Raw genomic sequence first — 24,555 nt, 5'->3', positions numbered from 1 at the left:
TTTTTTGGACTATGGTTGACTGCGGGTAAATGAAACCACAAAAAGCAAAACTACAGATAAGGGGGAACAGCTGTAATTACCCATATCCTTCTTTTGACTCAAAATCTGTCTCTAAACTTGGATTTCTCAAGGATGTGTAAAATTCAGCATATTAAAAAACTGAATCTACTCTCTCCCTCAAAAATAAAATACTGATTTCCTTCCTGCAGCCTCTCTTTTTATACATATCAGTGAATAATACGACTATCTACCTAGTTCCTTCTGAAATCCTGAGGGTGAACTCTAACCTTTTCACTTTCCTTTACCTCCTTACATCTTTCTAAAATGCAAATGAAATGTGATGACAACATTCCTCCGCCTAAAATCTGAAATGACTCACTACAGCCTACAAAGTCCGAACTCCTTAGCGTGGCCATGATCTAGCACTCACTACTCATACAGCCTCATCTCCCGCTCCATATTCACTTTAAGCCTCTACCAAAACGAATTAATTGCAGTCTCCAAAATGGCCACATACACTCTCAAGACTGCATTTTGCAAACCTTCTTTTTGGCCTTTCACTGGGCTGACGTTCCTACTCTGCTCAGTGTGAAGTGTGGAGGTTGCACCTTACAGAGAATCTTCCTGAGCAGTCTGCATTCCCCAGAGTAAGTCAGATGGCCCCTGCACCAGGATGGCCCCTACCACAGCACTTTCCACAGTGTCACTTACTGGCTTATTGTCTGCCATCCTCTCCAGACTACATGCTTCTCATGGGCAGTATGGATCTTACCCAGGACCTAATATGGCTCCTAGAGCCTCAGAAGTCACCTTTCTTATATTTTAATAAGCCACTTCTTATATTTTTAATGTTTAAACCTGATAAGTAGAATGTTTCTCTCCTGCTTGCCTATTGCCAGAATAAGATTTCAAATGGATTTATGGGGATTTATAATCTCAATTACTATCAAAATGCTGCAAAAACAGAAGTATATAATCGCAGTGACACATAGCTCTGATGAACAGTTTAATGAGGTTAGTTTAATAAATTAATATAAGAAAGCGCAGCTGCTATTAAAACAAAATCCTGTTTTTTAATTTTAACCTGATAAATAACAACTGATAAATTTACTTTGACTTGGAAACAACAGACCCATGTTCTCCTAAGTTATTAGCCATGCTCACTTATCCAACACTCATCTAGATTTCTTAATCTGTGTAATGTTTAAAGTTATAGCCATTTCTCATTACCTGATAAGCATGTTAATTTTACCGTCGTAATCATCCAAAAACATTTTCTGGCTAATGTCTATAAGGTACTATAGTAGATAATAAGGTTAGAATTGTCTTAAGGGATAAAGCATCACAATTCTTGCTCTCAAGGAACACACAGCTATAGCTACCTGTCCCAGTAGTTTTAAAATTTATAACAATATGTAGAAAAGGCACATTTTCCTCTCTCAATTATTTTGAAGAACATATATTTGAAACAGCAATGCCAATAGACAAACACCAGAGAAACCAAAGAAACTAAAACTTTTAAATGCTTACTATGTACCAGACATTTATACATTATTTTAATCCTCAAACCAAATCTATAAAGTGCGATTTTTTATCTCCATTGAGTAAATAAGAAAAGTGAGGCCCAAAGAATAAAGAATAACCAAAACTATATAGCCAGACAGATCCAGGATTTGAAATCCTGGGCTCCTCCTAGAAACATTTATAGCCTCATAAAGCTATAATTTTTAAAGCTTATGAGCAGTATTAGAGAAAAACCTGATCACAAAATTAAAGAATAAGGGCCAGCTGAGTGGCGTTTGGTTAAGAGTTGGCTTGGGATGCCAGCTCTGAGCAGCAGGGCCCCTGTTCGGATACCACAGGAGGGCCAGTGATGATGCGCCCTCTACAGCTAAGATGGTGAACAACAGCTCGACCTGGAGCTGGGCTGCCATGAGTCGCCAGCGACAGCATAGGCTGCAGCCCCTGCTGCAGTGGGATGCCATAAGCTACCATGTGTGGCTGGCAGCCGGTGTGAGCTGCCAAGAGCTGCCGTGAGCAGCCGTCCAGAGGCCGGCGACCGATCTGCCTCACCCGGGAAGAGCACAATGATAATACCAACATGGGCCAGTGAAGCAACATCCTCTACAACTAGACTGAAGAACAAAAGGATAGCAACTTGTCTATTCCCCTTCCCCCAATTCCCCAATAAAAAAAATAATAAAAAATAAATAAATAAAAAAAAAAGAATAAGGTACTCATTCAGCCTGGCCAATGATAAAGACTATTAGTAACCTTTTTAAAACAATCCATACAGGGGTGGAGGGTGTAGAAGAGACAGGTATAAAAGAGGCATGTATGTAAATGAAACGAGAGCAGGAGACAGGCTCCGTCTTGGAATAATAACAGCAACAATAATGATGGTAATAATGCCAACAAATATTTATATAGTGCTTACTATGTACCTGTTCTAAGAGCTGCACATATACTGACTGACTGACTCTTTTAATTTGCATAGAAATCCTACAGGCCTGTGCTGTTACCATCCCCATTTTACAGATGAAGACACTAGCACAGAGAGTTTAAGGGCCTTGCCCAAAGTAACTACTAGTCAACGTCAAAGCTGGAATTCAGACTCAGGCAGTCTGGCTCTCAAGTCCATGCTTTTAACCATTACACTAAAAAATGAGCCTGGAGAAGTACGGAGATTTGGAAATTTCAACATATGAAAAAAGTTAGCTGGGGGGTGACTGGTTAGCTCAGTTGGTTAAAGCATGGTGCTGATAACACCAAGGTTGCCGGTTCGATCCCTGCATGGGCCACTCTGAGCTGTACCCTCCCTATGCCATTGTAGCATGAAAGCAATGTGTAACCAATGACCATGGCTGGTCTCCAATAAAATTAATTTTTAAAAAAAATTATAAAAAAGAAAATAGTTAACTTCTGCAAAGTTAAATAAAAATTAGCATTTCCTGGTGAGTTTTGTTAAATACTAAAACAGGTTCATTAAAGTAGTTGTGAAATCTGCTTCTCTGAAGATTTGTCTAAAGGCAATTTGTCTAAAGGCAATTTAATGATAGGCAGGGTCTACTAAGGATGTGGTATTAGCTACTGCCTACAACTGTACTAACACAAGTTTAAGATTATTTTCAATGTGTACCTGAAATTCAAGTAGTTTCTTTAATACTGAGGCTTTGTGTGAATATTATGTAATATATATAGTTACAAGGAATCTAAGTCTAACAGCATAGCAATGTCATTTCCTATTCTTGCCCTCCTTTTGTCTGCATACTTATGAGAGAGAGTCCTTAAAGAGCTCACAGGGTTGAGGATTTTCCTTGTCAGAAATTTCTCAGTTTTCTCATAAAAATTCTATTTCTCATCTCTTTGAAGCATATTGTTAACATTCTCTGGAATCCTTTTATATATCATTTTAGCATACTGTACACATGTAGCGTCATGAAAATGGACCAATATAATCCTATTCTAAATAAGACTCCAAAATAATATTTTTCCATTGTACTATAGAAATCATTTTTTAAAATTAAGACGATTTCAACTGCCTTGTTTTGTTTTATTATTTCTCTTCATGGGAAATGCAGATATTATGTAACCCATCCATTTACAACAGTAGAACAAAAAAACCCTGAAACTATATTTCCATTTTAGAGTAAAAAAAAACTGAGTTGTTAAAGAGCTTCAAATATTGTTTTAGTTATTTTTCTCATCCTTAAAAAGAGAATCATCAGAAGAAATAGAAAAATGACATGATAGACAAAATGCAAAAAAAGAGAGCTATAATATCGCATGCTAAAATTTTTTTCTAAGAAGTAACTCACCGAAGTTTCCTTCCTTTGCTGGCTTTCCTATCGACTTTCTTGTGGATTTTGCTTCGTAACTTCTGGATTGCAAGCCACTGCCTGGGAAATTCACAAGCAGTGTTATGCATCATCACTAACAGAAATAGTTATACGTATTGACAAATTGGAATTTTTCCCACTAACAACCCTGCAGAATGAAATCATCAACCTACATCAAGTTTTTCAGGATAGTCTGGGGCCAAAGTGACTAATCAATTGAAGAGGATTTGTGCAATGGTAAAAAAACAAATGGCAGCTGGGAAATTCTACAGCAAATTTGGTTAACAATGCTCCTTAGTATTTGGAGTTGCTGTGACAAGCACTAAATCTACCAGTCTGTAGGAAAACCTATCAAACTGAGTACAGCTGCTTGGATTTCATTTTAATGTTTTAGCTGTGCAGCAAGTTCTATTACTAATATTGCAAACGCTGTGTGGTTTGAACACATGAATTCTTTGTATCTAATTTTCCCTTTAACTAATACCCAACTGCTTTTTTGTGTGTACCTTCCAATTTTTTGCCAATTTTTTATAATTATCATTTTAGTCATTTTATTTAATTTTCATTTCATCTGTAATATTTCAGAATGTGTTGCTAAAAGGTAAGGGCTCTCCCTCCCCTAATATAATCTCAATACCTTTGTCACACCTACAAAAAAGTTAACAATAATTCTTTACTATCAAATATTCAGTCACTTTTCAAATTTCCCAGATTGTCTCAATTTTACAGTTGGTTTGTTTGAGTCAGGATCCAACAAGATTCACATATTCTTAAGTCATTTTAGATTAAAAGGAATTAATTTTTCAAATAAAGGATACTGGGCTAAGAAAATCTTCATAAATTGCTCATATGACCATTTGTGAAATAATGAAGAAGGAGAGACAGCAGCAGCTAGTCATCTTACCTGATTTATACAAGGAAAACTCGACATCAGAAAAAAAAAAATCTAGGGAAATCCAATTACCGTAATCTTAATATAATCTTAATTACCATAATCTATTTTATTGTAAAGTGAGATAAATGTACAATATAATCACCACTTAAATACAATTTGCTCTATCACATTAAATTTATAGTGAACAGCTCTCTATAACATTCTAGAGAGACACCAAATATCAACAACATCGTATCCTAAAATTCAAATGTTTTACTCAAATAGAATTATTTCATCAACACAAATTTTTCATTGCATTCTCAAAATGCTTCTCAGCCCAGAATCCCATTCTGGCACTTGCAGCTTTTGTTTCCTTTCATGCTTTTGCAAATTATGGCTCACGGCTATTTAAATGTACACTATTCATTAGGTAGCACTCTAAATGCCCTTTTTATTTTCCAACCACAGGATGAAGCATACACACAAGAGCCTTTCTTCACTACTTTACATTCTACCCTGACATCTGGGTAATGCTGCCACATTCCATTTCTAATTGTGCTGAAGCTTTTACTAAAGGGGTGGAGGTCTAAATTAGGGCAGACTCTAACAAAGCAGATTCGACTATGAGCAAGGAACCTGTCGTGCACAGTGCCACATTCTGACAGCTGAGAGCACACATTTGGGTGGTTGCTTTTTATCCACTGGTCAGAGATTGATACAGATACAATCACAACCCAAAACCAGAGAGCGTAGAGCGTAAGAAGGACTTAGAAAAACAAACTTTAAAACAAACACATATAGGTGTTTTATAATCTCTTATTCAAACTGCACATAAGGCAAGGTAGGGTAAACAATCAGGATTTCCATCACTTTGTCTTTCTAGCTCTTATGATCTTGCTGAACCTTTATAATTATAGGGTCAATCACTGCCTTGGAGGCAGAATTAACAGAACTCAAAGGGAGAAACTATTTTACAGCCTGTTCACATGAATAGAAAGCCATATCTAAATTACCTTCCCATGGCCACCTGATCATTGGGATCCAATGAGCTGGTCTTCCGTTCTATGAGTTCTCGAAGGAGCTAGGGGAACAGGAAAGCAATTGATTTATTTATCATCTCCCAGCATCAACTAACTTTAAAAAGGCACAGTAGGAATCCTGAATGGCATAGTGACAGCTTTAAAACTACGATCAATAAGGGACAACCCAGTGGCAACAGCATGACTGAATTCCCATTAACCCTTTCATATTTATATATCTTTAAAAAGGTGGTTATAGCAATAGCTGAGAACAGGAGTCCATTTGGAAGACTTATTGTACTGCAGTTCATTTCAAATGGATCAATGAATGTGCAACATTCCCTTCATTGTTTTTATGATTAGTTTTGTCCACCTCATCGATATCAATGGAGAATCTTTAAAAGGTCAGGTGGGAAGGGCGGTGTGGCAAAAAGGAAAATGCATCAGCTTCTCACCAATAGGATAATAGTACATGGTTAACTTCTGACCTATAACCTCCAGCAGTCAGAAAGGTCTTCCTCAGGCAAAAGCCTTTATTATATATAATTAAAAGTGTGGACTTCATTCTCTTGCTTTCCATGGTTGGTACTCTACCATGCTGACTATTAAGTGATTTAACCATATATGACACTGACACATTCACACCCACAATAATTTTAAGAGGGAACCCAAAGAAAGTAAGTCATATGTGCATCCTGCAAATACAACACAGGGAACCAGTCTCTCATCCTACACAATTAACTCCATGGGAACTCTAAACTACACTCCTCTTAATCCTGGGTAGTCTACTGCACGCAATCAAAGTCTAAATCTGTATCTTTCATACAGATTTAAGAATCTGTATTGCATCTTAAAGTCCTAGGTGAAGAGAAGCAATGGATTTAAAAGTTAAACATTAAAGGAGAATTTTAAATTACAACAATAAAACTACATATCATCTCTCCTACACAAGTGCTATACGCAGGAAAATAGCAACAGAAATTAAAATTCCAAAAATCTTCTGAGAGAAATGTACAGGAAGACACCAAAATAAAAACTAGTTCCTGCTAATCATCTGTCAATAATATAGGCTTGACTATAAAACTTGTTTCTTCACAAAAATAAGTAATTGTTTTGTAGGTAAGGTATGGTAGCAATACAGATATTTCACCAAGGTAAATAGCTGAAGTCTGTGAGAGGATACAGGAGGAGGAATAAATTCCTGTGAAAGTAGTTCACTCTCATTTTCATTTGTTTATGTAAGGAGGCACTGGAAGAAGTAAAACAAATTTATAAAAATAGTAATTTCCATATAAGATGAATCATTATTGCAAAAGGGAAAGGGATATCTCAACTGCAATTAAAAAACTGCCTCTGATGGCTTTTCATTTGCTTATTTTGGACATTATTATTACAGCAATTACGTTTAAAAATGTGGGGACCAGAGGCCACTGGTTTATTATCACTAGAAAACAGCAAGCTATTTCTCTAGCCTGTTTATCTGATTGATTCCCAACATCTTTCTGGCAGCCAATCTATCAGTTTATCTCTCCTACTTCATCACAGTCACTTCTGGCAGCTAAATACAAGATCCAAATCCAGTGTTACACAGACATACGACACAGTAAACCTATGTAACACTGCTACTCTGTAAACAGCTGCCCTTAAGGCTAAGCAAAAATGGGCTTCTGGTCCCTAGTCAATATGCTGTCAAAAGCAAGTTGGGAGAGAGCAGGAGAGGTTACTAAAAACAATTTTTTTAGAATAAAGAAGAAGAAGAAGAAGAAAGAGAAGAGAAATAAAAAAATAAAAAGGAAGAAAAATAATGGAATGACTGCATCTCACTGCCCTTACCTTGTTCCAGCCACATAAGAGATTGCAACAACTGTTCCTGAGTTTCCTAATCATCTCTGATCCCTTGAGACTGGGCTGTCGTGGCCACTGGGGGCAAGTGCTCATGGAAGGCTGCCCCGGCACAAAAGGGGTGATCCTCTGGAAGAAAGCCCCATATGCCCTTCCTGAAGGCTGAAAATTGGAGCAGCACAACTGCAGTGGACCTATTACACTTGCAGTGGCCTCTGCAATTCAAGCATCAAGTTGGAGCAGCGTTTACTTTCAAATGCTCTTTATGCTTTACATATTCTGGTTGCATTTTCGCTACCCAAGTGCCTGCACAGCTCTTCTCAGTCATTCATGATTAGGAAGATGGTTTTCTTGGTCTATCTGGCTAAGTCTAGTTTATTCAGTCCAGTGTTTCAGAAGATCCTGTTGTGTGCAAGGTAGAAATTAGAAAGTAGCAAGAAAATACAAGTAAACTATTCCCATGGTTATTACTATTTCCCACAGCTATCACTATCACTGGGTTTAAATTTAATTAGGAAACTGCTTTCAAAAAAAAACAAAAAAACACCTGCTGAAAAAATGAAGCTGTAGGGGTATTGCTGAAGAATTTAATTCAATTTTATAGCTTAACTTTATGAACAAACTTTTCCATTAAAATTCAGATTTCTGTTACAGTTATTGGAGCTTTTAATTTTGACAATGATGACACAATATTTGTAATTTTCTATGTGACTCGGAAAATGGAGAGATGTATGAAATATTTTTGTTTTAGTCTGTTATAGTTCTCCAGAGAGTCAACTCAGAAAAGCTTGGTTGTTTCTCTAGTTCTAGGGGAAAATCATAGATGTTGTTAGGTTTCCAGGTCAGCCCACAAAAACCTATTTAACCCATAACAACATGCATGAAGAATAGCACTGCTAGTACTATTCAGCATCTAATCAGCATTTATAATACTTTGCCTAGAAAAATGCATGCCAGAATCAGTTAAAAATGGCAGATTGAACACATTAGTTTATCTCTTCTCCCTTCTCAACCCCTCTAAAAGACAGTAGAGAAATAAAATAAATGTATTAACCCACAAGAAAGAAGAGAAAGGGAAAACTAATGAGAGCAGGTTTTCATAAATTTTTCAAAGATAGGAGATGGAGGAGTAAAAGGAAGTTATTGCTCAAGTGCCCAGAGGGAATAAAGGTGAGGGTGGAGCTAATTAGGCCCACAGAATGCTTGTGAGGATGAGCTCTTGGACCGCAGTTACCAAGAAAGGTGGAGAAGGGGGAGGGGCAGAACTACTAGGCCTTCTCGTTATCCCACACCACCAAGTGACTAACCCCCTAAACCCTTAATCACCGCTTATCACCAGGGGGAAAAGAAGTTTGACTCTGGAAAAAATGAGGCACAGAAGCTCCAGACCGAGAAATATGAGGCACAGAAGGCTGGGATGAGATACAGGACAAGGCACTATACTATGCTAATCTCTGGGAGTTTCTGCCTCCCCTCCCCCCACCCTATACACAGAATGCTAGCACTCAGATATAAAACTGCCCAAGCAGGAGAGCAAAGGAGTCTTTTTTGGAGTAACTGCAGGGTCAATCTCCCCTATTCCCAGAAAATAAGATTTCCAAGTTCTGACATTTGAGAGTATTCCAACCAAGAGGTGAGTTCACAGCACAATTATGAAGGAGCCCAAAAGCTCTGTTCAGGTTTCAAAGATACTTTTCACTGTTTGTTGTTGTTGTTGTTGTTGTTGTTGTTGTTGTTGTTGTTGTTGTTTTAGCTGAGCCATCCTGCTACCTGTTGGCAGCTCAGCGGCAACTCAGCTTGGGCCAGGCATCGAACCGACAAAGATACTTTTGAATGCCTTACTCTTAAATAAGAAGAGAGTGTTAAGGATCATCAGCATCTATGGAAAGCCTCAGAAATAGACCAAAACAAACAGGAAACGAAAGGACTCAAGCAATGCAGGAAAACAAAAGAAACCTTGCATAGACAGAAGGAAGGAAAGAAGGGATGGAGAGAGGGAGGGAAAACTTAGAATAAACACCCTTAGAAAAGCGGAAAAAGATATACTTCCATAAGAACAGGGTGCTATGAGAAAAGAGTAAAACAAGAAATTAAACACAAAATTAAAAACAATTAAATTTCTATATAACTGAAAGATATATGTACAAAAATCAGATATGAAACAAAAAGGCAAAAAGAGAACATCCCCTTGGCTTATTTGTGAGAGAAGAAAAAAATTTAGGGGACAAGCCGGAATGTCAAACATCTAACAAAGGCTGGGAGAACATTCTTAAAGAAATCATGATGGAAACGTCCCAAAATCAAAGGATAAGAGCGAGCCTACAAAGATCAAGTACAAGGAATGAAAAAACAGACCTTCCCCAAGACACATCATCATGAAATGTGGAACACTGGAAGTAAAGAGAAGATCCTAAATGATTAGAGAAAAAATAGGTCACATATAAAGAAGGTGACCGCATGTCCTAATTTACTCCAGAGAGTCCAGGTTTGTGCCTGTTATCCTAGTACTCTTTCAGACAAGCACCTCCAAGTGTCCCGGTTTTGACAATAAATTATATAGTCACTTTACCTATTAAGGAATGAAAATCTAAATGGAATTAGACATCTCAGTAGCAGTAGCAGATACCAGAGGACAGCTGAGCAATGCCTTCAAAATTCTGAAGAAAATGACTTTCAACCTCAAATCCCATACAGAGCCCAAGTATTAACCAAGTATGAGAGTTACATAAAGACATTTTCACACATGCAAGGCCTCAACAATTTACTTTCCACACACTTGCTCACAAGAAGATGTGCTTCAGTAAAATGAGAGCACACAGCAAGAAAGAGAAAGACACGAGGTGTTAGAAAACAGGTCTCACCCAGGCAAGAAGCAAAGGCAAGTCCCAAGACTACAGATGGCAGAGGCCCAGAGAAGGGGCATCCCAGAAAGGAACAGTCCAGGGACGTCTCCAGAGGAAAAGGCAGAAGAAGGAGGGGAAAGCGGTAGTCAAGGCATTTTGAGTTATGTGGGAAAAAAATATCGAGAGATACACAGAAAACTAAGCAAATCTTTTAAAAACAGGCATTATTAGCTCTAGGAAAAAAAACAAATTTGTAAGGAAATACAATCACAGTATATAACTTGTGAACAACATCTATGCAGTCATAGTATTGAAACAATGACTTGTTTTCACAGAATTGTTAAGTGCAATCAGCACACCAGGAGAATGGAGAGCTGAAGTGTAGAGGGAGGGGGTCCCATAGGAGAGCTAGGGCCTCACTACCACAATGGGGAGTCAAGAGATGATTTGATAAACGACTAAAATTGATAAATCGACAGTAGTACAAATATGTTATTTAAAAATAAGCAATTAGAAAAAAACTAAAAGCATGGGAAGTTTTTACTCTCCAGGACTTCTCAGCACCAAAGTATTGTAACATTTCTTAGGTAATGGAGAACCCAAGGAGAATCTGTCAGTATTTATTTAGCCATGTCCAGAGAAAAGAGTATATATGTTTCTGAAAAATCTTCCTAGTCTGCAAATTCACACTGAAAAATTTTACAGTTCCTACAGGGGAAAAAAGGGCAGGTGAATCAAGGATGTACTGACTGAAACTCTTATTAAATTCTTCTGTTTCCTAAACATGGCAACACACGAGAAAAAAATACCAATAACATGTATTTTGATTTGCTGTGATAATGCCAAGTAATTGTTAACAGCTCTATTGAGATCCGTATAATTCACTTACCATACAATTCGTCCATTCAAAATGTATGTAATTTAGTGTATTTTCGCAAATTTAGAGTTATGCAATCATCACCACATTTAATTTTAGAACATTTTCATTCCACCTAAAAGAAACCCCATACCTATTAGCTGTTATCTCCAGTATACTCCAGCCATACACCCCATGGCCCTAAGCAACCACTAATCTTTCTGCCTTTATGATAAGCCCATTCTAGACATTTCATATAAATGGGATCACACAATATATGGCCTTTTATGACTGGTTTCTTTCACTTAACATGTTTTCAAGGTTCATCTGTGTTGTGACATGTGTCAGTACGTCATTCCTTTTTATGGCTGAAAAATAGTCCACTGTGGGGATCATACCATATTTGTTTATCCATTCATCAGCTGAGGGACATTTGAGTTGTTTCCACTTCATGGCTATTATAAATAATGCTGCTATGGACATTCATTACAAATCCTTTTGTATATATATGCTTTCATTTCTCCTGGGTATATACCTATGAGTGGAATTGCTAGGTCATGTATTGGGTTGTCAGAAAAGTCATGACATATTTTTCTATATTTTTCGTTGCAAAAATGCGTCATGACTTCCGACAACCCAATAGTTACTCTATGTTTAAAATTTTGAGGAACTGCCTGTTTTCCAAAGTAGCCCCACCAGTTTACAGTCCCACTAGCAGTGCTCGAGAGGTCCAATTTTTCTACATCCTTGCCAGCATTTGTTATTATGTGACTTTTTGATTATAGCCATCCTAGTGAGTGTAAAGTATTATCGCATTGTGGTTTTGGCTTGCATTTCCCTGATGGCTAACGAGGTTGAACATCTTTCTGTACTTACCAGCCATTTTTTTATTTTATTATTTTTTTAAAGATTTTTTTTTAATTGGGGAATTGGGGGATGGGAACAGCACTGGGGAATTGGGGGAAGGGAAGCAGACAAGTTGCTGTCGTTTTGTTCTTCAGTCTAGTTGTGGAGGACGCTGCTTCACTGGTCCAAGTTGGCACCATCATTGCGCTCTTCCCTGGTGAGGCAGATCAGTTGTCGGTTTCTGGACAGCCGCTCACGCTGGCTGCTGGCTACACACGGTAGCCCATGGCAACCCACTGCAGCAGGGGCTGCAGCCCACGCTTCGCCGGCAACTCATGGCAGCCCAGCTCCAGGTTGAGCTGTTGTTCAGCATCTTAGCTGTGGAGGGCAGTGTCACTGGCCCTCATATGTGGGATCCGAACTGGGGCCCTCTGGTGTCCCAAGCCAGCTCTTAACCAACACGTCACTTGGCCGGCCCATTACCAGCCATTTATATATCTTTTTTAGAGAAATGTCTAATCAGATGTTTTGCACATTCTTTAATTAGGTTGTCATTTTATTATTGAGTCGTAAGAGTACTTTATGTATTTTAGATAGCAGTCCCTTATCAACTCCAATTCTGTGGGTTGTCTTTTCACTTTTTTGATGACATCATTTGCAGTAGAAAAGTTTTTAATTTTGACGTAGTCCAATTTTTTTCTTTTGTCATTTGTGCCTCTGGTGTTCTATCTAAGAAACCACTGCCTAACCCAAGGTCATAAAGATTTACTCCTATGTTTTCTTCTAAGAGTTTTATAGTTTTGGCTCTTATTTAAATCTATGATTCATTTTGAGTTAATTTCTGTGTATGGTGTGAGGTAGGGGTCCAACTTCATGCTTTTGCAAGTGGATATCCAATTGCACTGCTTGCCAAAAGACTATTCTTTTCACCACTGAATTGTTTTGGCAGCCTTGTCTGAAAACCAAGTAATTTTTTAAAGCATTTCATTCTATGACCACATATTCCCTGGATTTCCGATTTGTGACCCAAAGTTATTGATTCCTGCCTCTCAGACTTCCATGGTTCATAGCCACAAATGCTTGAGATGGAAGAAAGCTTGAGGCAAACCTCTATTTAAGTTACTTAGCCCTACTGAGTCGGGATTTTTCAAACTCCCTCCCTAATACATGAAAAACATGTGAAAGAAGTACAGTCAAATCCTCTTACATGTGTTTCTGTCTCTGTCATTGAGAGATACAAAAAGCAGACTCACAAGGCATGGGTTTACTCTTCCCTCAGCTTCCTCTCTAGTTCCCACAAGAATTCTTAATGAAAATATATCCATTTCTGCTCTGCCTCCTGCTTTACCATCTTGTTGTTGTTGTTGTTCTCAACACTCCAGCCTTTCAATTTATCCCCAAAAGTAGTCAATGCAATTTCTATATACTATATTTGAAATATACTAATTCCACAAAAAAATAATTCCACATATACTATAATTTCAAATAGCTGGGAAGGAATTACTGTACACTGCCACAAAATGACTCACTCCCCATAGGTAACTATTTTTTCTCTGTTTCTTTTCCACATTGTGCACTCACTCCTCAATCAACTCTATATAGCCATAATATTTCTGCCTCCATATTCTACAGAAACAGTTCATGCCAAGAACTCCATATCTCCATGTCTAATGGACACCGGTCATGACTCACCCACTAGATATCTCGAAACAGAAAGTGACGCTGACATTCTCACCTTCCTAAAACACTCTTTTCTTGGAATCTTTGAGGTACTGGCCTTGTTTTAGTCCATATTCAGCCAGCTCTTCTATCCAAACATTAAATACTAACATTCCTCAAGGATCAGTTCCAAGCTTTCTTTTCTTCTTACTCCATATGCTTTCCCCAAGAGTTTCATTCTATTCTCAAGGCTTCAATGACCTAAGTAAGAGTCATCCCTGGAACTCCTTTTCCCTTATGCTCAATATCCAACATATCTCCACGTCTTATATGTGTGATCCACTAATTCATGAATCTGTCCATTTTTCTCTATCTCCTCTGCCCATACCCTAGTTTAGGCTATTATTTTCTTCCTTCACTCTATAAATGCTCATTGAGTACACTTGGAAAACAATGACGAATAAAACAGATAGTCTCACCTGCGTTAGTATGATTTCCTTACATTTACTCTTGCCCCTCCTCCAGTTTGCTCTCCTCAATATAGTCAGACTAATATTTTCAAAATGCAAATATGGCCACAGATAAAACTCGTATTGCAGTCTAAAGGCCCAACACAGCCTGGTACCTTATCTACCTCTCCAGCCTAGCCTTCCACCTCTGTGCCCCAATCCCACCAGCACTTTCTCTGTACCTGAAATGTTACCAGGCTCACTCCCACCACGGGGCCCTTTTGGGCACATGCACTGCCTGGAACATGCGACAATCATTTACCTGCTTATACCTCCTTCTCTACTCATTCGTTAAATCTCAGCTTAATCATCTCTTCCTCAAGGAAACCTTTCTTATATGTACCCCTTAACACATACATATACACACTATGTTTTTGTTGTACCTGATTTACATTTTATTAGTGGATGACTTGATTACTGTCTACTTCCTCCACTAGCTGCTCTCTCCACAGAGAGCAGGGAGCGTATTTGACTGTATTCATCCTTCTATTGGGTTGTCAGAAAACTCATGACGCATTTTTGCAACAAAAAACATAGAAAAAATACGTCATGACTTTTCCGACAACCCAATATCTGGCCTGCACTGGCCTATTGAAGGAGCTCAATAAATATACACAGAGGGGGAAAAAACTGTTTCTAGGAGAAACTATCAAATTTTTGTTTATTTTATCATACTCACACATACTCCTTGTCATTATGTTTAAACAAAATGAATCATATTGTATAATACCCTGACTCTAATCCAGAGTACAACTATCCACTGAAGCAACCGAGGAATCTACTAGTTTTTGTCATTACCATTATCAGCCATTCTTCCTCGCCAAACAATATTTTCCTTGTCACACGTCTTAGACAGGGCCTAGAGAACCGAGTGATTTAAGCAAGTGAGAATTAAGCCCTCCCTTCCACCACCCCCACCCCTGCTTTTTTTAACCATCCCAAGAGTACCTGAATTTAAAAAAACAAAATGAAAACACTATTTAACCCAAATGAATGAAAAGGTCTTAAAACACTTCTCATTCTTTTACTGTTAAAATGACACAGATCTAGTGGTTACCAGAGGATAAGCGGGGAGGGGGTCGTAAATGAGGGTAAAAGGGATCAAATACATGGTGATGGGAGAACTGACTCTGGATGGTGAGCACACAATGCGATATACAGATGATGTATTACAGAATTGTACACCTGAAACCTATGTAACTTTAGTAATCATTGTCACCCCAATAAATTTTAATAAAAAAAAGAAAAGATATAGATCTATCCTCCCTCTTGGGTTTCATTTCCCAATGGAAAAAGTTGGTTTTTTTTCAGGGAAAGAAGAAAGGGAACAAATCTTTTGTGCTTCCTTTAACCAACTCCCCATACCCTGACCCTTTCTGTAGTATCTCTGAGTTGGTCCTTTTACTGCAAGAAAGGTATCTTGACATTTTTGTAACAAAGATCTGAATTAATTTTAATATAGTGTTTTCTATTTAAATATCTTTTACTTAAGAAATAGATTTGTCAAATCCCAGTTGCAGGTTTCCATCTCCCATCTTCTAAGACCTAATGCTTCTAGATACGAGTTTTTAATTATGTGAGTATGTGTGCTGCACGGCTCAATATAACTATAAATATGGGCTTTGGAGTCTGACATACATGTGTTTTGAATTCCAGCTATGCTCTTTACTAGCTGTGTTAATTGTGACAAGTTATTTTACCTCTCTGAAACTCAGTTTCCTTATCCATAAAGTGCTAATAATTGTACCTCATAAAGTTGATTTGGGGTTTTAAAGGATAAGAGTGAAGCATTTAGCAAAATGTAAGTATTCAATAAATAGAAATATTGTCAACATCAGGTAATAATGCTCATAGATAATCCCCAAACCTTATTTGGGACAAAAAATTCCACACCTCCCGTAGTTAAATCACCACAGCTGTTAGCAATGAACAAGTACAATAACTCCATTTTCCTTTCTACTGATTTTCAACAGTAGGTAGCAAATAAGATATGAAATGAAGTAAAAGCAGAATGGAAGGAAGAAAATGTAAAAAGCATAGAATTTTCACAAAAATGGTAAGTCAATACTTGGAAAGCATGCTATTAATTTGCAAGACTTTTCCAAACTACATCATGATAAACTGGAGCAAAAGTGATCTCCATTATCACTTATTCCATTTGAACAACTAACTGCTATTCCCTTTCCATGACTTGCAACTACCCCCACCATCCTCTGATCACACAATTCCCTCTACCTAGAAGCCAACCCCCTTAATCTCATCCTATCTAAAACCCTATCTATCCTTCTTTGAAGGATCAAATGCCATCTCCTTCCCCCTGCAGCTTTCTCTAATTCCCCCAACTGTTATTAATTTCTCCCTCTTCTGAAGTCTTTAATACCCTCTTCACCAAGCCTTCTGCTTGTCTGTGTTTATGTCATTTCTTTTGCATGGCTATAAGTGTCTTGAGGGCAAGGAATAGTCTGAGTCAAATTGCCGCCTCCCACAGAACCCTGCACACTGCCTTGCTCACAGTAATTAGTCAATAATATTTCTAAAACAAAACAGTTTAGTAGAAAGCAGTCTTCTAAATCTTGTGATCAAGGATGAAAAGCATCCAACTTTTGCAAGGACAATATTTACAAGAAAAATAATATAGGGAAGAATGGAGGGAAATCAGGGTGTGTGAATAAAATCCGAGTGCATCTTGATACTGAAATTACAAATAACTCACCTTTGGTTACTAAAATAAGAAAATGTAGAGCTAGAGGGTACCACTGAAAGTCAACCTAACTCTGCCTCACTGCCCTTGGTCTTTATGGATTTGATTAGTTTTTCCACCATCTGAGTCAGCCTCCACTTCAGAGCTAGAGCTAACCTGTGGTGAGGCGGGGATGATAAATTCATTCGCCGAATAAAGTTAACACTGTTTTCTCAGCACAAGTTCTAAAATATTTCAAAGGCCATAATATTTCACAAGGTTGGGCACATGGTTAAAATTTATTAGTCAAAACAGAAAACTTTTTCATCAGACCGCATATATTCCATTAGGCATGATAGATAATGTCTCCCAATGTCTAATTAACTAGAAGTGTAAGTAGTATCAGTATTGGGCCCTGATGTGTGAAGACAGAGTAAGAATTGGGCAACGTGAATGCTAAGGAATTTCTTTGTTGCCAAACTGCTTTTCCTTTCTTTTTATCTTACAGATAAAAAGAATTTTACAAGGACTAAGTGACTGCTTTAAGCCATTCTTCCCAATCCATACCAAAAGTAACAATGTACAGAAAGTGCTATTTTTTAGAATTTCCAACAGTCCCCATTTCCAGTATTCTGCCCCCTAGCCATCAGACAGGTGTCCTGGTGTGTATCTTTCTTTTTCCTTTTCCTTTTTCTTTTTTTTCCCTATCTATAATAAAGGAGGAGAGAGGGGTTATATATCTTTTGGGACACCAACTGAATCACTGTTTCTGAGCATTCTTGGCAATATTTATTTTAATGACCATACAATATATCATTTGTATTAAAATAATAAAGAGGAAGTCATTCAGAACTAGAGAAGATTTTACTAAAAAGGATTCACAAGAAAGAAAAGGAATGGGTTGTAATAACTTGTATTCTGTAATTATATCCTTTAAGGATTAAAAGCCCAGCTGAAACAAACCCCAACCTGTCTTTCTAGCATTCAGACACCAATAATTCTTCAGCCCTACCAGGATCAATAGCCCATTGATCCTGTCACCTTTTAAACATCCCTACTCCTCTCCTCACAAGCTCACTTCCCTCCTTACTCAGGTAGATTCGATCCCATAGTCCATCAGGATAATCACTCCTGTTATGCATCCTCAACTCCCGTGTATGCTGTTTGTCATACAGATCCACAGTCCCTTGGGGACTGATGTGTCTTGGAATTCAGAATTTTTAGGATTTGAGGAAGCTAATACAGTATATACACCATAAATGCCACAGTGGAGCCTGGGGCAGTAGCCCAAAGACACACACATTAACTTTTCTGCAGCAAAATACATGAATATTCCCACTAAGTGGGACGAAAAAAGCCTTATAGGTTTATGTAGCTTCATGACCATTCAGATCAGATGTTGCCATCACAATGGTTTGCCAACCTTACCAAAACAAACAAAAAACTAAGTTTTCAGAACTTTTTAAATTTCAGAATTGAAGATAAAGGATTAAGTACCTATACTTCCTTGGCATACCCCAAACCATGTTAAATTTCAGTGCCTGCATCCACACAGCTGAACTGGCTAAAAAAAAAAGACAAAATGATGTGAACTGATCTCATCGCTTTAAAATCATTACCACTACCTTATTATGTGGGCCTTTAATGCTACCTGACAATTCCTCTACAGTTCCCTCATCCACTCATTCTCCCAACCTCTTAAGTGATGTTGCTATACCTTCTCTTTTCTCAAACGTCCAGCCCCTGGTGCATTTTCTCACTCTTGGCTTCTTAATTCATAAAATAAAATAAAAATCACTCAGATGAGAACTTCCACATGCTCTCATTCCATATCTATTTGCAGCTGTACCCATATACTCTGCATTCCCCTTCCAATATCTATGGATGAACTATCCATCAGACCTATCTACTTGTGTGCTCACCAGCAAGTCTCACCTTTCCAGAAACATTCGTTTTCCCCTCTCTACCGGATCATTTCCATCAGCATACAAAATACACTTCCAATTTAAAACAAAACAACACAAAAACCTCTCCCAATCCTTCCAGCTGCTGCCTCATTTCTCTATTCCCTTTACAGCAAACCTCCTCAAGAGTTGTCTACACTCACTGGTTCCAATTTTTCTCTTTCCATTCCTTTTGGAACCCACTTCACTCTACCAAAACAGTTTTTGTCAAGTTCCCACCAATGACTTCCATGTTGCTAAAACAAAGGGTCAATTCTCAGTCCTTATCTTACTTGAGCTGTCTGCCACATTGAACACAGTAGGTCACTCTCTTCTTTTTTTTTTTAATTTATTTTTTTATTGTGAAATGAACATTTTTTAAACTAGTTTCAGCTGTAAAACACAGTGCAATAGTTATACTTTTTACCCCTCAGAGTGACAACCCCCCCTCCCAATCCGCCGCCCCACTTCCCCTCCACCCATATCATACATATCTATTACAATTCCCTTGACTCCACTCCCACACTATACTCCACGTCTCATGACTATATATATATATATATATATTCACTTACAGTTGATATACAATATTATACAACATCAGCTTCAGGTGTACAGTGCAGTGATCAAGCCTCTACCCCATCCATGAAGCAGTCTCCCTTACATGACATGTGACCATCTGACACCCTACAAAATATTAACAGCATTATTAATTATATTCTCCGAACTCTCTTTCATATCCCTGTGGCAATACTGTAGTTAGCTATTTATGCTATCTAATCCTTTCCCCTTCTTCCTTATCCCTACCCCCCTCCCAACTAGCAACCATCAGTTTTTGCTCTATAGGTCACTCTCTTCTTAAAAAAATTTCTATATATAGGATCATGCCATCTGCAAATAAGAGATAATTTTTACTTCTTCCTTTCCAATTTGGATGCCTTTTATTTCTTTACCTTGTCTAAATGCCCTGGTTAGAACCTCCAGTACAATCGTGAATATTAGAGGCAAGAGTGGATATCCTTGCCTTGTTCCTAATCTTAGGGGAAAGCTTTCATTCAGTCTTTCACCATTGAGTAGGATGTTACTTGTGCCTTTTCACAAATGTTCTTTATCAGATTAGGAAGTTCCCTTCTATCCCTATTTTGTTGAGTGTTCTCATCATGAAAGGGTAGTAAATGTTTCTTCCACATCTATTGAGATAATCATGTGGTTTTTGTCCTTATTCTATCAATATGGTACATTATATTGACTTTTTTTATGTTAAACCAACATTTGCATTCCTGGGCTAAATCCCATTTGGTTATGGTAAATAATCCTTTTTATGTGTTGCTGGATTGAATTTGCTAGTAGTTTGTTGACTTTTGCATTTATATTCGTAAGAAATACTATTGGTCTGTCGTTTTCTTTCCTTGATGTTTTTGCATGGTTTTAGTATCAGAATGACACTGGATTCCCTCCCTGAAACACACATGGAACCTAGGAAATCTCGCCTCCTTTATTCTCTACTACCTCCATGGTTGCTCCTTCTCAATCACTTTTGCTGGTTCCTCCTCATTTCCCAACCTCTAAACGTTTGACTGTCCCAAGACTCAAGCTTTGAATCTCTTCTTTTTTTCCTACCTTCATTGACTACGTGATCTCATTCAGTCTCATGGTATTAAATACAATCTACATGCTGATGACTCTCAGATTCATACCTTCAGCCCAGACCTTCCCATGAACTCCAAAATTATATAATAACTACCTCTTCAACAACTCCATATGAATGTTTCAGCGGTATCCTGAACTTAATATAATCGATTTTAAATAAAAATAAAGCTAACACAAGTCCACAGGAAAGAAAAAAACCCTTAATACAACCAAAATTGAGTTCCAGATTTCTCCTCCAAACTAGCTTCTCTTACTGTTTTTCCCCATCTCAGTAAATAGCAACTTCATCCTTTCCATTGCTTAGACCCAAAACCTTCAAGTCATCCTAGACTCCTCTCTTTCCACACCTCACATGCAATCCATGTCAGTTCAACTTTCGACATAAATTCAGAGTCCAACCACTTTTCAGTATTCCCTCCAAAACCAGCCCGGTCCCAGCTACCATCATCACTTGCCTGGATTATCACTAGAGTCTCCTATTTGCCACCTTGCCTCCCCATAGTTTATTCTCAACACAGCCATCAGAGTGATTCTTCTAAAATATTAGCAATCATGTCACTCCTTTATTCAAAACCCTCTAGTGGTTTCCCACCTCACAGTAAAAACCAAAGTCTTACAGAGGCCTACAAGGTCCTTCAGGACCCAGGCCTCCCATCACCTCTTTGACCTCCTCTCCTATCAATCTTTCTTGCCTACTCCACCCCAGTGACACTGGCCTCCTTGGTTTTTCTAACATGCTAGCCTCTGCTGTGCCTCAGAGCCTTTCACTTGCCATTCCCTTTGACCCCAACACTCTTCCCCCAGATACCTGCATGGCTCTGTTGTTTACTTCCTTCAGATCTCTGCTCAAATATCACCTTATCCCCTGAACATCCTGTATAAAAATAGTAACCATCCCATGCCTACCTTAGTACTCCCCTCACCCATACCCAGTTTTATCATTTTCTACATAGTATCACAATGTATTTCCTCATTTCATCCTATGTCTAAACTAGAATTAAAACTCATGAGAGCAGGACTTTGCTTTCTTCCAGCCCCTAACAGAGCTGCAACAGAACTTTCTGCGATGATGGAAATGTTCCATATTTACACTAATACAGTAGTCACTAGCACATGTGGCTACTTAGCACTTGAAATGTGGTTAGTATGACAAGTAAATGAATTTTTAACTTTATTCTATTTTAATTAATTTAAATTTAAATAGCTACATGTGGCTAGTGGCTACTGCATTAAACAGCACAGCCCAGAACAGTAGTTACTCAATAAATACATAGTAGGACCTGAAATATTTGTTATATGAATGAATGAATGGAAGGAAGAAAGAAATCTAAAGGCTTTTCTTCTTAACATTTTATTATAGAAAATTTCAGAAATACACAAAAGTAGGCCATAGCAGGTGAACCCTCAAATACCCATCACTAGCCTGAAGGTTTTTCTAACCTGAAATAAGTTTCACATGTCAATCTGGCTTCTAACAATGACCATATTCTTGGAAAACAGGGAATTTATATTATCTAGAGTTTATATCTAATAGCATCTCTTAGGGTCTTTTACAGGTTATGGAAAAATGACTTTAGGAATTAGATCACATGACTTTAGGATTTAGATCACATGACTTTAGGAATTAGAAATAAATGCTGAAGGAAAAACCAGTATGCTAATAAATGTTTGAGGCATATTTGTGATAAGACAACACTAGAGAACTGCATGTATGTTTCTATCTCAAGTATCTGATTGCTCTCTCTCACCATGTATTTTCTCCACTTAAATTTTAATGAAGTCATCCTCTTAAAGAGAGCTATGTGACGATACAAAATTGCAGAGAACCTTACTCTTGTTAGATGACACAAATTCCTTGGGCAGTGATTTTGTCTTATTAGTCTTTATAAGCCTAGCATCTGGTATAATAAATGTTAATTGAATGAAGTTCATAATTGCACAAGTGATACATGTGAATTGTCAGAGCGCAAACAGATACACTGGATCGCCAATTTCCTAAACCGATATTAATCTGAAAAGGAAACTCTCACATGGCTGTTTGAACGTGTTAGATCAAAAGGCAGCATAATATGCTGGGAAGAAAAATCAATCAAACTGGGAGCAAGAACATTTAGGTTTCAGTGTCCTAACTCAACAAGTAGGGTGATCCTTCACTAGTCATTTACTTCCACTAGGCTCCAGTTTGTAAAAAGACAGGATTCGATGGTCTTCAAAGATGCTTTCCAACTTTAAAGCAATTGTGTTCCATCACAGATCCACAATACACATACTTTTTTTTTTCTTAAAGATTTTATTGGGGAATTGGGGGAGGAGAACAGTGCTGGGGAATCGGGGGAAGGGGAACAGACAAGTTGCTGTCCTTTTGTTCTTCAGTCCAGTTGTGGAGGACGTCGCTTCACTGGCCCATGTTGGTATTATCATTGCGCTCTTCCTGGGTGAGGCAGATCGGTCACCGACCTCTGGACAGCTGCTCACGGCGGCTCTTGGCAGTTCACACTGGCTGCTGGCCGCTCACACTGGCTGCCAGCTACACATGGTAGCTTATGGCAGCCCACTGCAGCAGGGGCTGCAGCTGATGCCGTCGCCGGCGCCGGTGATTCACGGCAGCCCAGCTCCAGGTCGAGCTGTTGTTCACCATCTTAGCTGTAAAGGGCAGTGTCACTGGCCCTCATATGGGATCCGAACTGGGGCCCTGCTGCTCAGAGCTGGTGTCCCAAGCCAGCTCTTAACCAACGCGCCACTCGGCCAGCCCAATACACATACATTTTTAAAGATGCTTATTAACTTTGCCTTTCTATGCTAAAACATCATCCCTATAATTGACTTTAAAGGAGCTATGTGTTAAATGGGATATAATAAGAAGACATCATGTCTACTTTAGTGAACAGGTAGTGGTCCCCATTTCTTGAAGGGCACCAAATTCTTCACTTGGGGCAACTAAAATACCATTGGAATCCTGTGCTTAACTTATACTCAGCCAGCTGACATTGTGCTTATTATTTCAGAAAAGGCAATTTTGGCCACATATTTGCCTAGTAAACTCCCATGGTACCACTTGTGTTGGAAAAGTTTCTTCAATAGTCCTAGGCCAATTCTTATCCCTTTCCTAGCTGACTCCTAAAATGTACTGTTTTAGGCATTGTTCTGAGGTTTTACCTTTGTTTAAACAAAGTAGTAGTACTGAAGTCATACTCTGATGTTTTTTAAAGCAAGGAAACTGAAAGAAATGAGGGCCAGTCATGTGTACCTTTCCTTGATGCTGCTGTTTGATGAAATTTCTGGACCTTGCATTTAAAATGTAGCTTTTGGCCTCCTATTCTGTATAGCCTCCACAACAATGAGCCACACTAGCGATCAAATGCCCATACGGATGCCATATTTGGGTCTAAACATTGACAGACAATGGCAGCACAGAAACCAGAATGTATCTCAAATAAAATTCTTACACATGGTACACAAAATAATCTTCCAGTAATTAAAACTGAGGTTTCATTGGACATTGGTACTTGGTTTGGGCTTTGTTTGTCTTTTAACACTTTTATTATACCTCAAGAAACCTAACTGATTAATTCTGCTTTATCTTTAACCATAATTTCAGTTTTCAAGTTTATGTAATTAATATGTATGCTCACTCTAAAAGTCACCACAAAGGTCTATGAGTGATAAATGTTATCAAACTTTTAAGAAACACTATCCAGGGCTGGCCGAGTGGTGCGCTGCTTAAGAGTTGGCATGAGGGCCGGCCGAGTGGTGCATTGGTTAAGAGCTGGCTTGGGAGGCCAGAGGGCCCCGGTTCGGATCCCACATGTGAGGGCCAGTGACACTGCCCTCGACAGCTAAGATGCTGAACAACAGCTCCACCTGGAACTTGGCTGCCGTGAGTCGCCGGTGTTGGCAGGTGGGTTGCCATGGACTACCGTATGTAGCCAGCAGCCAGCATGAGCGGCCAGCAGTCTCTGTGAGCGGCCGTCCAGAAGCCGGCGACTGATCTGCCT

The 24,555-nt window shown here is 38.5% G+C and overlaps 1 protein-coding gene across 5 annotated transcripts in view; it reads right to left on the bottom strand.

Annotated features, from left to right (window-relative positions):
* The window catches only part of AATF (apoptosis antagonizing transcription factor), a 108,522-nt gene that overhangs the window by 30,923 nt on the left and 53,044 nt on the right, over nucleotides 1-24,555 (bottom strand). For 3 of the 5 annotated variants that reach the window (XR_002123281.1, XM_019636783.1, XM_019636782.1), the window contains exons 9-10: nucleotides 5,727-5,794; nucleotides 3,819-3,899 (exon numbers count right to left, since the gene is read on the bottom strand). Coding sequence is in view for 4 of the 5 variants with exons in the window: in XM_019636783.1 (XP_019492328.1) it covers nucleotides 3,819-3,899; nucleotides 5,727-5,794 (149 nt within the window). In the remaining variant the exon portion in view is untranslated. The remainder of the gene's footprint in view (nucleotides 1-3,818; nucleotides 3,900-5,726; nucleotides 5,795-24,555) is intronic. The other 2 variants (XM_019636785.1, XM_019636784.1) reach the window with 1 other exon arrangement.

This window comes from Hipposideros armiger, unplaced genomic scaffold (assembly GCF_001890085.2).
Source record: "Hipposideros armiger isolate ML-2016 unplaced genomic scaffold, ASM189008v1 scaffold_29, whole genome shotgun sequence".
Classification (NCBI taxonomy): domain Eukaryota; kingdom Metazoa; phylum Chordata; class Mammalia; order Chiroptera; family Hipposideridae; genus Hipposideros; species Hipposideros armiger.
This window is presented reverse-complemented; position numbering and strand designations above follow the sequence as displayed.